Raw genomic sequence first — 14,453 nt, 5'->3', positions numbered from 1 at the left:
CAGTATGTTTATTGCAACAACAAAAAAAAAGAAGAAAAAAAATTGTTGTAAACTATGAAAAGTCCAACATTTTAACATAGAATTTAATTTAAAATAAAGGAGCTAAAATTATAATTACTTTGACCTGATGTTGACAATAAATATGAATATTTCTCAAACCTCACTTTACTGACCATTTTTTGAAAACCAAAAATTTAACTTTTGTACCCATTTCATAGTTTAACTGCATATCTATACATGTATGTGATGAAGTGCTTGAATGTTTCTAACATGAATGTTCTTCAGCATCATGAATGAATGAAGAATAAACACCAACCTCTTTGTTCTTCAGGATCTTCAGTGTGTTTCATTCTGCAGGGTTCTGGATCACTCATGTTCTCACTGTCCTCTTTAATAAACTCAGTCTTTGCAGATTTCAGCTCTTCCTGATGCTCTGGTGCTCGTCTTCACTTGTAGGATGATGGGAATATTCCAGCATTTATCTGAGAATTGCAGTGGGAGGAGCTTCACTGATGATGTGCTTGTTGTAGGAGGAGCTTCACTGATGATGTGATTGCTGTGGGAGGGGCTTCAATTATGGTAAATTTTAGTGCGAGGAGCTGATCTGCCCAAAATAAAATAAAAAATCAGTTACTGAGTTAATGTTTTTATACTTACTGATAACCGGATTTTAAACAATGTAATAAAATTATTCCAAATATTATTAAGGTAAGGAGGACAGATCAATGCATAAAGACAGAATAAAGAAATAAATGTACATATAGTAGCCAACAATTACCCTCAGTCTGCTGACACCAATGAAATGAGCTTTAAGTGTCAATTTTACAGGAGATCTGAAGACATCAGCATAATAAACGAGGTGAAAACAGGAACATACTTTTTTTTTTTGCAAACATACTTTACAAACATTCACACATTTGGCAGAATCTTTTATCCAAAGCGACTTGCCTTGCATTTCAAGCTCCACACATTCACAGTCTCAACAATTCTTGCTTTCCCTGGGAATCAAACCATCTTCTGTTTGAGCTACATGAAAGCTTTACAACTTAAAAGTACTTTGCAGAGTTATGCAGTACTTGAACATATAAGCAGAAGTCAATCTGCAATTCCAAACAAGACCAACTGAGTATAGCTATACGGATCCATTCTGAATTATTAAACACAACAAAATAGAAATGAAAAATAAAAACATTCTGAATGTGTGGTAACTCCGCGATCTGAAGGTCGCTATCTTTCTCCTGGCGTGGCTTCATCCCTCAAAGCCCCGGCTCTGCCTTCTAAGCCCTGTTGCATGACATCTGGCTTAGTAGTCCGTGAGGCAGACCCCCAAATTTCAGAAATTAGTATCATAAGAGGGCACCAATGTTACTCTTTTTTATTTAACAGAGGGATGTCCCTGGACCACAAAAATGCATGATAGCAATTTTTAGTGGGTAGCTTAAGGTACAAAAATCACCAATTTTATGTATGACCCTCCCAAAATTTGGCGAATTCCACGTAAGGTCAGTTATTTCTTTAATTCATTATTTTTGGTACCAAAACATTTACACTTGGTGATATCTAGGTTGGAATATTGTCAAAACTTTAACTTGTTTCAATAATATAGTTATTATGATTATTTTTCTGCATAAAACAGTGTACAGCTTTCACTCATTGTTTTAAACTGAAGACCAGTCTGTATGCTTCCATGTAACAGGTAAGAATGGATTTTGCAATGTTATATATTATACAATTATTGATTATCTATCAAGTCAATTCATTGTATGCTAATTACCATGGATAACTAAACAACAAGTGAAGTGAATGCTAATTGCCCAAATTGTACATTTGTTGACTGTCTGTGTACTGGTTCTTGAGATATCTTTATAATAGAAGCACATTATATGCAGAAACACACATAAGCAGACATTTACTATATTACACTCCTGAAGGCAGACAATAAACATTAAATTAATTTACAGCTTGCAGAAATATGTATAAGGCTCAGGAAGAGAGATCTCCTCAAAAGAAATGGCCTAAAATTGAAAACAAGTGTTTAATACATTGCACTGAAGAGGACCCAGACAAGAATTTAACAACACCAAATGACTGGAATTCGTGGACAACATTGGTTAAGGCAGCAGAAATAAGAAATCATAAAGACATATTAGATTTGGCTGAGAGTTGTTCTGAAGAAGAGGTTCCACAAATATGGTATCACAGGAGGTGCCGGAGTCTCTTTACAATGAAAAGGGATTTGGAAACACTCAAAAGCAAGCCATTAGACACTACAACAGAAACAATGGCTAGAAGGTCCATACGAACTCAGAGCTCTAGTTCATTGGTGTATGAAAAAAATCTGCATCTTTTGTGAGAAGTCTTCAAAGTTCAGACCAGGAACAAAAAGTAGAGAGCCGTTAATGCAGTCTGTGTCTTGGCAGTCTGATACTGCAGTTAGAAATGCAGCTCTAGCCAACCAGGATAAAAGAATGATTGCAGTTACTAGCAGAGAGCTGATAGCAGCAGAAGCTCACTACCACAAGAGTTGTTGAAGGAACTATACTAGAGTCCTTACATCTCGTGATGCCCCTTCAGAGAGGTCAGAAGTGTCTGATGAAGAAAACAGGTATAAAACCACAGAAACAGCTGCATTTGACGAGTTGTTTGAATACATACGGGAAGAACTGATGGAACATCCTTGTGTTATGAAGTTTACAATTCTCACATGTAGAATCAGAGAGTACATGCACAAACGTGGTGTTGATACTCTGATGGAATCAACGATCAAGAACCTCAGAAGAAGACTAGAGGCAGAGTTTGGTCATTCCCTACATTTTTGCAAGTCTAACAATGGCAGGATACTGATGTATCCTGACACTTTGTCTATGGAGCATCTTGTTGTGGAGAACAGTGAAATACGTGACAAGCTTAGTCAAGAAACAACCAATACAGACCGCATAGCGGAAACCGCTTTGATTCTACGCACGACCATCAAGAAAGAGCGGCCGTCAGTATCATGGCCACCTAATCCTTCAGAACTTGATCAGAAATCAGTAAAGCTGGTAGGTGAAATCAAAGAGTTTTTGGCTGTATTGCTGAGTGGTGACTCATTTGAAAAGGCTTCTGAAAAGGTACAAAGACTTGTCATGTCTTTTGGACAAGATATAACTTATGCAGTGACTCAAGGAAGAATAAGAATGCCCAAGCATATTTTGATTCCTTATGCTATTAAGGCGCTTACAGGAAATGTTGAATTGATCCAAATGATGAATCGCCTGGGACACTCTGTATCTTACACTTTGTTAGAGGAGATAGATACAGCCTTGTGCCTGCAGAAATTAACCATGGCAGATGCTGCAGGTTTGGCTGTTCTTCCTAGCAACATAAAGCCCAATGTGCCTACGACATTAAGATGGGACAACATAGACAGAAACGAAGAGACATTGACTGGACAGGGAACATCACATAGGATCAATGGAATTGCAGTCCAGCCTTTGACAGAGGGTCCATCACTTCCACCAATGTCCTATGAAGTGCCCAAAAGGCAAAGAAGTATCAAAGATGTCATGCCTGAGAACCTACCTGTGTACAATGTCGGCGCTAAGGCCTCAGCTACTACCATGGTCCATGAAGAAGTAGATTATCAAGAATGCTGGAACAAGGCCAGAATGAAGAATTTAGTATGGTTAGTCACCAGACTGCATGCTCAACAGAATCAACCTATTCCTGGGTGGACTGGCTTCAACATACGTACTAGACAGAATGTGACAGTTACTCAAAGTAGTATTGGATATCTTCCTACCATCAATGGCCCTGCCTCTGATATGGCAACTGTACATTAGATATTTGTGTAGTCTCACAAAATCATGAAAACCCTTGATCTGAAAGAGATCATACTTGCATTCGATCAGGCCTTATGTGCCAAGGCTATGGAAATTAAGTGGAAGCATGAGGACAAGTTTAGTGGGATCATCCTCAGACTTGGAACATTCCACACAATTTGCACGTGGATGGCAGTTATAGGCAAACGCTTTCAGGATGCAGGTTTGAGAGATTTATGCATTGAAGCAAGTTTGATTGCGGAAGGCTCAGCTTCAAAAACACTGGAAGGGCGAAGCTACAACAGAGGTGTAAGAGTTCATAAACTGGTTTATGAGGCCCTCTTGGGAATACTTTGGAGTCATTTCAGTGAACAGGAAAACCTAAGTTCTGAAGTGCAAGATGCATTCAAGTTACTGAAAGACCTCAGTGATGACATTTCACCAGACACATTTGAGATGGTTGTCCAAAGCCCATCATTGATCCTGCTGTTTGAAGAATTTGAGAAGTACATGGCCATACAGCGGCACACAAATGGTAACCTCTCCAAATTCTGGATGTCGTACATTGACATGGTAGAAATTTTACTGGCAACACTCAGAGCCTCAAGGGAAGGGGACTGGCATCTTCATTTGGCATCAGTAAGGATAATAATTCCATGGGTGTTTGCCTATGACCACTTAAATTATGCCAGATATTTGCCAGTATATTATGCACAAATGCAATTACTCCACAGGGATCATCCGGGAGCAGAAGAATACCTTCTGAATGGTGGATTCTCAGTCCAGATAGGATCAGAAAACCCATTTGGTCGTATTCCTGTTGACCAGGCTGTGGAGGAAACAGTGAATAAAGATACCCAGACACCTGGTGGAACAAAAGGCTTCAGCTTGAAACAGTCCACACTAGCTAGATATTATCTGACTTCAGAATTCCGCATATCTTTCTTGAGGTATCTCAGAGAAATGGTGAGCCACAAAAACTGCTGCAGCATGATGAGAATGCAGTTAGATCAGTAGTAGAGCTACTTGAGAAGAACTGGATAGACCCTTTCAGTGGAGAGACACAAGACTTGGTATCCCTCTCAACAGGCCGCTTAGCTCCAGATGAAGTTATCAGAGACCTGACAACAGCATTTGAAAAAGGTGACAGTGCATATCAGCTTTTCAAATCAGAGAGACTAAGTGCAGCACCTATCAAACAATTCCACGATAGACTTCCTAAGCAAAATCTTAAGACATTCTCAAGCTTGAGCAAAAAGAAAGTATCAAAAGCTGGAACACAGGAAGTTGTTCTCAAAGCTGATAGGTACTTATTTGCTCATATTGGTTATTATTGCACAAAGCAGAAGACTTGACATGCGAGAGGTCTTGTCACGCCCATTGGGACCAATTCCATGGTCTCTGGCTTCTTCTGATGGTCTCCTAAGAAAAACCAACAAAGCTGCATTAGCGTCTGTACTACAGAAGAATGTCGCCCCAGCTGAAACAATTCCACAGTTTTCAGCATCAATTGTTGATGGCATGACTATCATCAACAAACTGAAATGTGACAACAAAACCTTTGAGGAACTTGCAGAATATTTGCTAACAGTGGTTCTGCTTCATTGTCCCAACAGTCACAGAATTGATGTTGTGTTTGATGTCTATGCAGACGACTCTATTAACCCCCTGGGGTCGACGGTATCGCCGGCGATACCAGCTCGCTTTTTTTCAGTTCAGTTCAAAAGAAATTAATTTTGCTCTGTGGACTTTGATATTACAAGCAAGTTTCATACATCAATCGATTCTGTTAAATGTGTATTATTTTTGTGTATACTCACAATAAAAACAAAGTGTTGTGCTTTTTGCCAAATAAAGAAAAATAAACGTGATGCGAGTTCTGCCTTCTCTCTGCCAGTGTAGTCCATTCTGAAACGCGTCCGAAAATGAACAATAACTCAGCGAATACTCAGTCAAACAGGCAAACAGACACACAGGCATGAAGCTTGAATTCTCTTCTTTTAAATGAAGTAATTTATCTAAAAAACAAATATTCTCATCTTGTGAAATCTGTATTAAAAGAGAGCGATTCCAGTCGACCTCATTACAACTAATTCAAATGTAATGTGACTCCGCCTACGGAGAGCGCGCGCTATTCAAACGCAAATGAATGAGGCAATCCGCGCAATCCTGTGAACGCCCCCATATCAGCTCGAGAAACAAGTTTATTCAGATCATTACTTGTTTACACCGTCTCGCAGCGCTGTGAGGAATAACAATAATGAAAAAAGTACCTCAAAAGTGCGGGTATATCGAGGAGCGAGCTGAGGAATACTGTAAGTTTTTTTTTTCTTCTCACGTGAATCGGGTTTCTGTTTTTGATGAATGAACGGCAGAGATGCGCGCTGTTTACCACAGCTCGCAAAAAGACAGTTTAAATTTAAATTGCGTCTATGTGTGAATGAATGATGATGTTTTAGCAAACTGTATTGCCGTACTGAGTTGAGTAAAAATCGACAGAAATATGTTGAAATAAAAATGTAGGCTATTTGTATAAGCAACGTTTTAAACTGAAAATTAACATTTATATGCCCTAATATTTCATAAAAACAACGTTACAGTCAGGCGTTTCTGTTTGTGTATGAATGTTTCGGTTTTAGCAAACTGTATTGCTACACTCAGTAAATATCGACAAAAATATGTTGAAATAAAATTTCAAGTGGAAAGTGCTTTAATTCGTCACGGTTAATTAATCGTAAAGGCTCCGCAACACCGCGTTTGTGTTTCACGGAACGAAAATGTTGCATGCATCTTGCGCAAAATGAAAACAAATTCATTATAAGAGTTTATAAGAGACACGGAGGTGGAGCTCATAGGCCATTACGCACGCACGCTGGATTAACAATGGCAGAGGCACCTAGCAGCGAAACTCTGTTTCCTCCAAAGAAGCGCCTGAAGTCGGCAGTTTGGGATTATTTTGGGTACACAAAGAATGACCAGGGCATCATTGAAGATGACGGATCACCTATTTGCAAAACGTGCAGTAAAAAGGTTGCTGCTAAAGGATCGAATACATCAAATTTGATGCAGCACCTGCGGGATCACCACCCAGCTTTGCACGCTCAAGTAAAGGTAAGTTAATACATTCCGTGGCAAATGTATCAAAGTTCAATTCCGTGGCAAATTACTTAAAGGGGGGGTGAAACACTCAGTTTCAGTCAATCTCATGTTAATCTTGAGCACCTATAGAGTAGTATTGCACCCTTCATATCTCCAAAAAGTCTTTAGTTTTATTATATTTATAAAAGAAAGATAGGCAGTTCCGAGTCTTTCCGGAAAAAAACGAGTGGCTGGAGGCGTGCCGTGTCGGCTGTGCTTACGGGCGGATAGCTAACAACACACAGACATTTGAAACAGTTTTACTCACGTTTACAACGCACGACCGTTAACCTTTATCGTTGGGACTGCTCCATCCTTAAGCATTAGACGATCTGCAAATCCGGCGTCGAACTGGGCCTTGTTTATAAAACAATCATCGTCGAAATGCACTAGCAGCGAGCACAGCGCTTTGATGGTTTCGCTCTCTCGCTCTGGTCTACTACGGGTGCGCGCGCGCCCTCCGGAAAGAAGTGCCCTTAGAATGCACATACTCGAAAAAAACTTTTCAAAACTTGTGACAAACCGGAAGGAGTATTTTTGGCACAGAAATACTCAAACGTACAACTTAATTTTTTAAACTTTGTCCATGTTTAGCATGGAAATCCAACTCTTTAACGGTGTAAAAAACTCAGTATGCATGAAATAGCATTTCACCCCCCCTTTAATGAAATATGTTGGTAGGGAATTAAATATAAATGTGTCACAAATGAATGCCGTATTGGTGAGAGTTGTGGGCTTTCAGTGCAGTGTAAACAAACAATGTGTCACGTGTAAAGAAAGACACGTGTAAAATTAGATGAATTATTAAAATGATTATGTATAGATTAAAGCTGATGACAATAGCAGTTCAGTTAAGTTAATATTAGTTTTATATTAATAATAATAATATTAAAAATTATAGAAATATAATTGTTAATATAATTAAATACTGAAAATCAACTTAAATAATTACTGCAAGTCAAGACAAAGTTCATCTTGGTATGGATTATTTTAAATTTTTCTTATTCACTTTTAGCTCAAGACTAGTGGTGTAGCTGCAGTTCAACAACCAACTGTTGCAGAATCCTTTGCAAAGTGTGTGACTTATGCTCCCTCTTCAAAACAAGCCCAGGATTTGAATAAAGCAGTGGCCTATTTCATCTCCAAAGATATGATGCCATTTCAGATTGTAGAGAAACCTGGATTCCTTCATCTGATGAAAAAGGCAGTGCCACAATACAAAGTTCCAACAAGAAGCTACTTCTCCACAAACAAAATCCCAGCCATGTACAAGGAAGTACGAGCAAGTGTGGAGGAACAGCTGGCAGAGGGTGTGTGGTTTGGCGTAACCACAGACCTGTGGACCAGCCATGGTGGTGGAGGAGAACCCTTTATGAGCTTTACAGTGCACTACCTCTCTACTGATTGGAAGCTTAAGACTCACTCTCTTGAGACTCTTTATTTTCCAGAAGACCACACAGCAGAGCTGAAATGATGGAAAACATGCTTCTGGACTGGAAGATAAAGAAAGAGAATCTGTCTGGAATTACAACAGACAATGCCAGTAACATGAAGAAAGCCTTCGCATCATTTCCCTGTGTTTGGTTTCCTTGTTTTGGTCATAATTTAAATTTGGCCATTTCCAAAGTCCTTAAAGGGTTACTTCAGGATTTAGCATTAAGCTTTGTATTAGTAGAAAACCTGTAGTATTTTCGAATTACCATGCTTTCCCCCCTCATATCCCCCTGAGAGGAGAGATTTATGTATTTTTTGTCTGGAAAAAATCCTCCGATGACGCAAAAATCGTCATTTTGCGTCATCGGAGGATTTTCTGGCCAGAGGCTAAAGACTACAGCCAGTAGAAGGCGTTGTTCCGCATGTTTTCAGCCCGCCCATAGAGGGTGGGATCTCACTCACAGAATGTACACAGTGTCAGCCGTCTTTCTTTGGAAGCTAAGCTAGCAAGCTCTTGTTCTGTGGAGAAAGCTGAATAGTAGGAGAAAGCTGAGTAAGTAGGGGTTACATCCTCCTTTTCCCGGACTTGTCCGGCGGGCGAGATCGTTCAAAATGTCCGGGATTCAGCTTTTGCTTTCTGCGGTCGCCATTCATTGTTTACATGCACCCCTTTTGTTTCAATCTAACTGAATTCATTCCGATCGGTGAATCTGAATGTAGTGTTTACATGAACGCTAAACAAGTGATCGGTTGATGTGCGTTTTACCCTTGCTAAGAAAATTCCCGCTCCTCCGTGAGAGATGCGAGACCCGGCGCGTCTCAGTAATGACGCCACCGGCCTCGCGCCGTTCTCCCGCGGCCGTCAGCCTCGTCCTGCTCGCCACAGTAAACATAATGAATGGCGACTGTAGAACGCAAAAGCCGAATCCCGGACATTTTGGGCGATCTCTAGAGATCCCTGGCAAACTCATCACGTAGGCTAGCTAGCCTTGTTGTTTTCAACTGCGCACTCTTACCGGTAGGCGTGGCCTCCTAAGGCAGCGAAGCAAGTGCATTCTGGGAGTTGTTGTCTTTCATCCACATAAGCCAAAAATACATTTTCTGGCTTTTCTCAGTCTAGAAAGCTCCAAATTCAAAAAAAAATGCACATTTCTTCTACTTAAATGACCTATTTTAAATACACATTCATCTTCCCAGAGGTGAAGTATCACTTTAAGATACCAAGGGTTGAATCCGCTACCAGAGCATGCCGACATTTGGTTCAAGGCTTTTCTCGAAGCTGGAAACGGAAACGTGAACTTCAAAAGAAGCAGGCAGATTTGAACATCCCTGAGCATTCACTGATACATGATGTGGTCACCAGATGGGGATCAACTTATGAAATGATTTCCATGTTCTTGGAGCAGCAGCAGGCCATCTGTGGGGTGCTAGCAGGAGACAGAAGCACCTGGCATCTTATGCCTAAAGACACTGACATCACTGTCCTGGAGAAACTCAGCCAACTTCTTTGTCCTCTCCATGATTTCACTGATGTCCTGGCCTCAGAGAAACAAGTCACACTTTCCTCCCTGAAGCCAGTCTTGGAACACATTAACAGTGAGATTATTCAAGATCAAGAGGAAGACTGTGCTCTCACTAAACAAATGAAATCTGTAATAAGAGAAGACCTGTTAATGCAGCTGCGATATACAGAGGAAATGAAGAATGCTCTGAACATATCCAGTTTTGTGGATCCCAGGTTCAAAGGAAGCTTTGCTGAGAATGTGGATGACACAATCAAGGCATGCAGCGATGAAGCAATGACACTTGCATCACATCCAGACACCGAAGATCCTCTAGCATCAACCACACAGAGCAGTGAGAGCACCTCATCCATCACCACCAAAAAGAGCCTGTCTGGACTGTTACAGCAAATCACCAGTGCAAAGAAGAACAGGTCACAAGCTTATGGACATGCAATGCCATCAATCCAAGAAAAAATTTACTCAGAGGTAAAACTATACTTGTCCCTTCCTGCAATCAGTGCTGATTCTGACCCACTGGCTTGGTGGAAGACACATGTGGAAGAAATGCCAGTGCTTTCAAAAGTGGCCAGAAAGTACCTCTGTATCCCGGCAACAAGTGTGCCCTCTGAAAGGGTGTTTAGTGCAAGTGGCCATATCCTGTCTCCTCATCGGTCAAGACTGAGCACCGAGAATGTGAACATGCTTACATTTCTGCACTATAATATGAACTGAAAGGACTGGAAATAAGAGAGAAAATTGTAAAAAAAAAAGAAAAAAAAAAGGCCCTGATGTACATGATGGGTCCTGCAGCTTTTGACTCCTTGTTTTGTTCCAAAAGGATATGTATAGCTAGCTAATATTCAATTCCAGAGATGTGGACCTTGTTTCTTTTTATTTATTTTCACTGTACTGTATTACTCATTTTTCAAAAGGCAGCTATACCATTGAAGTCAAAAGCCAGCTAGAGTTTTTTAGTTTTCACTTTGGTGTTTCTACTCGGGTCCAAAAAAAAAAAAAAAATACACAATGAAAATACAAAATTTTGTAATATAGTTGATCAAAAGAGGTCCAGAAGCCTTTGACTACAGTTGTTTTCTTTAAATGGAAATTCTTAGCTAATATGTAGCTTATATTTAATTCCAAATAGACAAAGGCTATTTTTATTTAGATTATTTATTTTCAGTGTTAAAGTATTACTTATGTTTTAGTCAAAAATATTTTTTTCACTTTTCTTTAATTCCAAAGAGAGAAATTGACTTTTGTTTGTTTGTATTATTATTTTGTGGTGTATTATTTGGTTGCTGAGCAGCAATAAATAACACTTTAAAATATAAGGAGTTTTCGTGTGATTTTATAAACTAATAGTGTTGTGAAATTAATGAATGCAAAATAATCGTGATAACCGTGAAACCGTGATTATTCCTCAGACTATAATCGTACCAACAAAATCTATAATCGTTGCATCCCTAGTCATATATGAAAGACAACATGTCGTTGATTAGTTTTGGATAGATTATACATTTTTAATGTAAAATATCTGCCACCTCAAATAAGCTTTTGTTTGCCAATATTTCCTTATGTTAAATATAATATGTTTTGTCAAAAATAAAGTTATCAAATAATCAATCAAATCCTTAACTTTGAAATATGTATGATAAAATGTATACTTTAGTTTTTACAAAGAAAGATTACACTTGAATTGTTGTTGTAATTGTAACCCTTTTAATAAAAAAAATATATTTACAAGGTAGATGTAAACAAACTATTAAAAGGTAAATATAAGCCTTTTCTTTAAATAACTTTTGTGTTTTGTTATTGACAAATTTGGGGAGAGGATAAATATTCCAAAACTGAAAATACAGTATGAGAATTAACTGCACAATTACTAGACATGTTTTCCTTGGATATTATAGGCCAAATTGCAAGCACAATATGTGGAAAAATAAAAAAGAATTGAGATGCTTCCAACTGTTGCTCTTGCATTCTTGTGGCTCAGTGACTCACCTGAATGAATGGCTCATTAAGTATGCGGGCCCCACTGTCTCCTCAGGTGTGAACCACTATATATGCATGACCGTTGACGCCCACTCCGCATATTGCCTTTCCAAACAGAAAGTGCTTTGCAAAATTCAAATCAATGTATTGTGTTATGTGAATGATAAGGCAGGGTGATTTTCACTTCATTCTGAAGAAAAAACACTAGGCGATGACATCTTTTAGACAAAAGTCTTATTGGCACATATTTAGAATGTGTTTTATGGCCTTATTTCAGAAACTTTAGTTTTTAGTTTTTTCAATAACCATGCATAAACATTATTCTCTCCAAAATGCAGACATGTACATTCTTGTTGCTCACATTTCATGGTAGCCCTGTTTGTGCTAAATAGTGTGTAATTTTTTTTGCCATTAATATGTTTATAAGCAACTGAAAAAAGCAAAAATGTCAGGGCATGTCAGAACATCTCAAGGACCCCAAAAACACCTTAGACCCCAGAAGGTTAAGAGAGACATCATTCTATCCACTCTGAGCTGCCAGTGTGCGAAACTCAATAGCATAATCAGCTGCGGTGCGGTTACCTTGTTTTGCATAAGTTGTGTTGAAATATACCTGCCCCCTGCGGGATATTCGAAAACTTCTTGAAGTTGATGCAAAAAGTACTCAGTGGATTTCTTGAGTTCTGTATCGCTATCCCACACCGCTGAAGCCCAATCGAGGGCTTTTCCCCAAGCAAAGTCATGAGAAATGCACATCTCTTTCTCCTCAGATTCAAATCGATCTTGTTGGAATTCAAAATATAGCTTTACTTGTCGAATAAATCCCTTGCATTGTTCAGCAGAGCCATCAAACTTATTAGGAAGAGCAAAGCTTACCGTTGAAGGCGTGGGAGGAGGAAGAGATCGTACGTAGTGCGTCAGGTGTTCGTTGACTGATTGTAGCTTTGCAAGTTGTTCCTGATAATTCTTCAGAACCTCGCTTTGGTTAGCGAATGCGGCTTGCAAGTTGGAAACCTCCACTGGATTCATGGTAGGCGAAGTATTCTGTAACGTGGACGCTGAGGCGGCATTAGAATCCATATGCGGAAGTTTATTGCAAATATCAAACAACAAACACGTGGAAACAGGCAGAGGGTCGATAACAGTACAGCAGTCCGATCTTTCGACAATCCATGTAATAATCCAAGAGACGTTAGTGAGAAACCAGGCAGAGAAGTCAAACCTTGAGATCAGTCCACACAAGCAAACAATCCAGAAAGGGAAATCCGTAAAATCAATGGTCAGAGAACTAGGCAGAATCATACACATGCAGACAATCAGAATATCAGGAAAAACGCTTGGTAAGGCAGGTTAAACTGGCAATACTTCACGATGTGGAAGCACATGGTCACAGCTTAAGTAGTCCCAAACAGGAAGTGAATGTAGAAGCAGCAGAGGGAGCGCTCAGTCAGTACTCGGGTGATGGCTCCCTCTGCTGGCTTGACATTACAGTCCTTGATTAGTGCTTGAATTTTACTCTCAAAAGGATGTACGAACCCTGAAATCAATAATGTAAAAACATTTGTCTATTTCTGCCACAATACCATGGTTACACTGAGCATTACTACATTAAATCCACAGTGAATATTTGTGATTTGTGGACTTAAAAGCCTTATAACTTAAAACTTCACAAACTTGTTCGTTCAATGCACAAAGTTTCTCCTGGTTTCCAAGTCAGTGCCCATGATTTACTCACCCTCAAGTCATCCTAGGTGTGTATGACAATCCTCTTTTAGACAAATACTATTGGAGTTATATTAAAAAAAATGTCCAGGCTCTTCCAAGCTTTATAATAGATTACAATGAGTTTCCATTTACTTGCAGTCTAGAGCCCTGTATAGTGCTTTATTTCTGCTTTTACATGAGCGCCACCTACTGTCAGAGAGCAAATTTGTTTTTTGCATTGATCTGAACTGACAAATTACAGATTCCTGTTGGTTGAACACGAGTTAATAGATATCAATCAATCAATCAACAAAATGTCCTGTGCTCACCACACACCGGCTCAGGGCCGTGCACAGGGGGGTGGCCCGGTGGCTAGAGCCACTGCCCCTCTGCCCTCATTGACTGAGGTGCCCCTCTTCCCCACCCCCACCGCTCCGCTCAAAGCATTCCGCTGATTCCGCTAATCCGCTCCAGGTTTTCCCGCACGCTCCGCAGCATCACTCACAGTATACGACAGTTCACGAAAGCTGTCGCATTAACAGGTAGGCTATGCAAGACAGTGGTTGAATCTGCGAAATTAGTCATTTGTTTTTGTATTTTTTTTGTATTTATGTCGGTAATGTAAATGTTTTGCTCTTGGTCTTCTGGCTTCTGGCTCTTTCTACTAGTGCTAACAACTTGTACAACCAGGGCTGGACTGGCCATCGGGCATACCGCGCACTTTACCGGTGGGCCGACGTGCTTTTTGGGCCGATACATCTCATACTCAAACATTATTTTTATTTTTTTTTATTTTAATTTTTCTTTTTGACGGCCCATAAAATTTGTACATCGGCGACCCATTCGTTTTGTTTTGTTTTGCTTAATTGGCGGTGCT

At 39.6% G+C, this 14,453-nt stretch overlaps 2 protein-coding genes across 2 annotated transcripts in view; one reads left to right on the top strand and one right to left on the bottom strand.

Annotated features, from left to right (window-relative positions):
- The window catches only part of LOC309500942 (uncharacterized protein), a 240,287-nt gene that overhangs the window by 49,187 nt on the left and 176,647 nt on the right, over positions 1-14,453 (top strand). The window lies entirely within an intron of this gene.
- The window catches only part of LOC309509052 (uncharacterized protein), a gene marked incomplete at its 3' end in the record, with an annotated part of 274,663 nt that continues 273,476 nt past the window's right edge, over positions 13,267-14,453 (bottom strand). Inside the window, exon 5 of the mRNA XM_082183567.1 lies at positions 13,267-13,409. Within this exon, the coding sequence (XP_082039693.1) occupies positions 13,267-13,409 (143 nt within the window). The remainder of the gene's footprint in view (positions 13,410-14,453) is intronic.

The sequence above is a fragment of the Leuciscus leuciscus genome (assembly GCF_965113295.1).
Source record: "Leuciscus leuciscus genome assembly, chromosome: 1".
In the NCBI taxonomy this organism is placed as follows: domain Eukaryota; kingdom Metazoa; phylum Chordata; class Actinopteri; order Cypriniformes; family Leuciscidae; genus Leuciscus; species Leuciscus leuciscus.
This window is presented reverse-complemented; position numbering and strand designations above follow the sequence as displayed.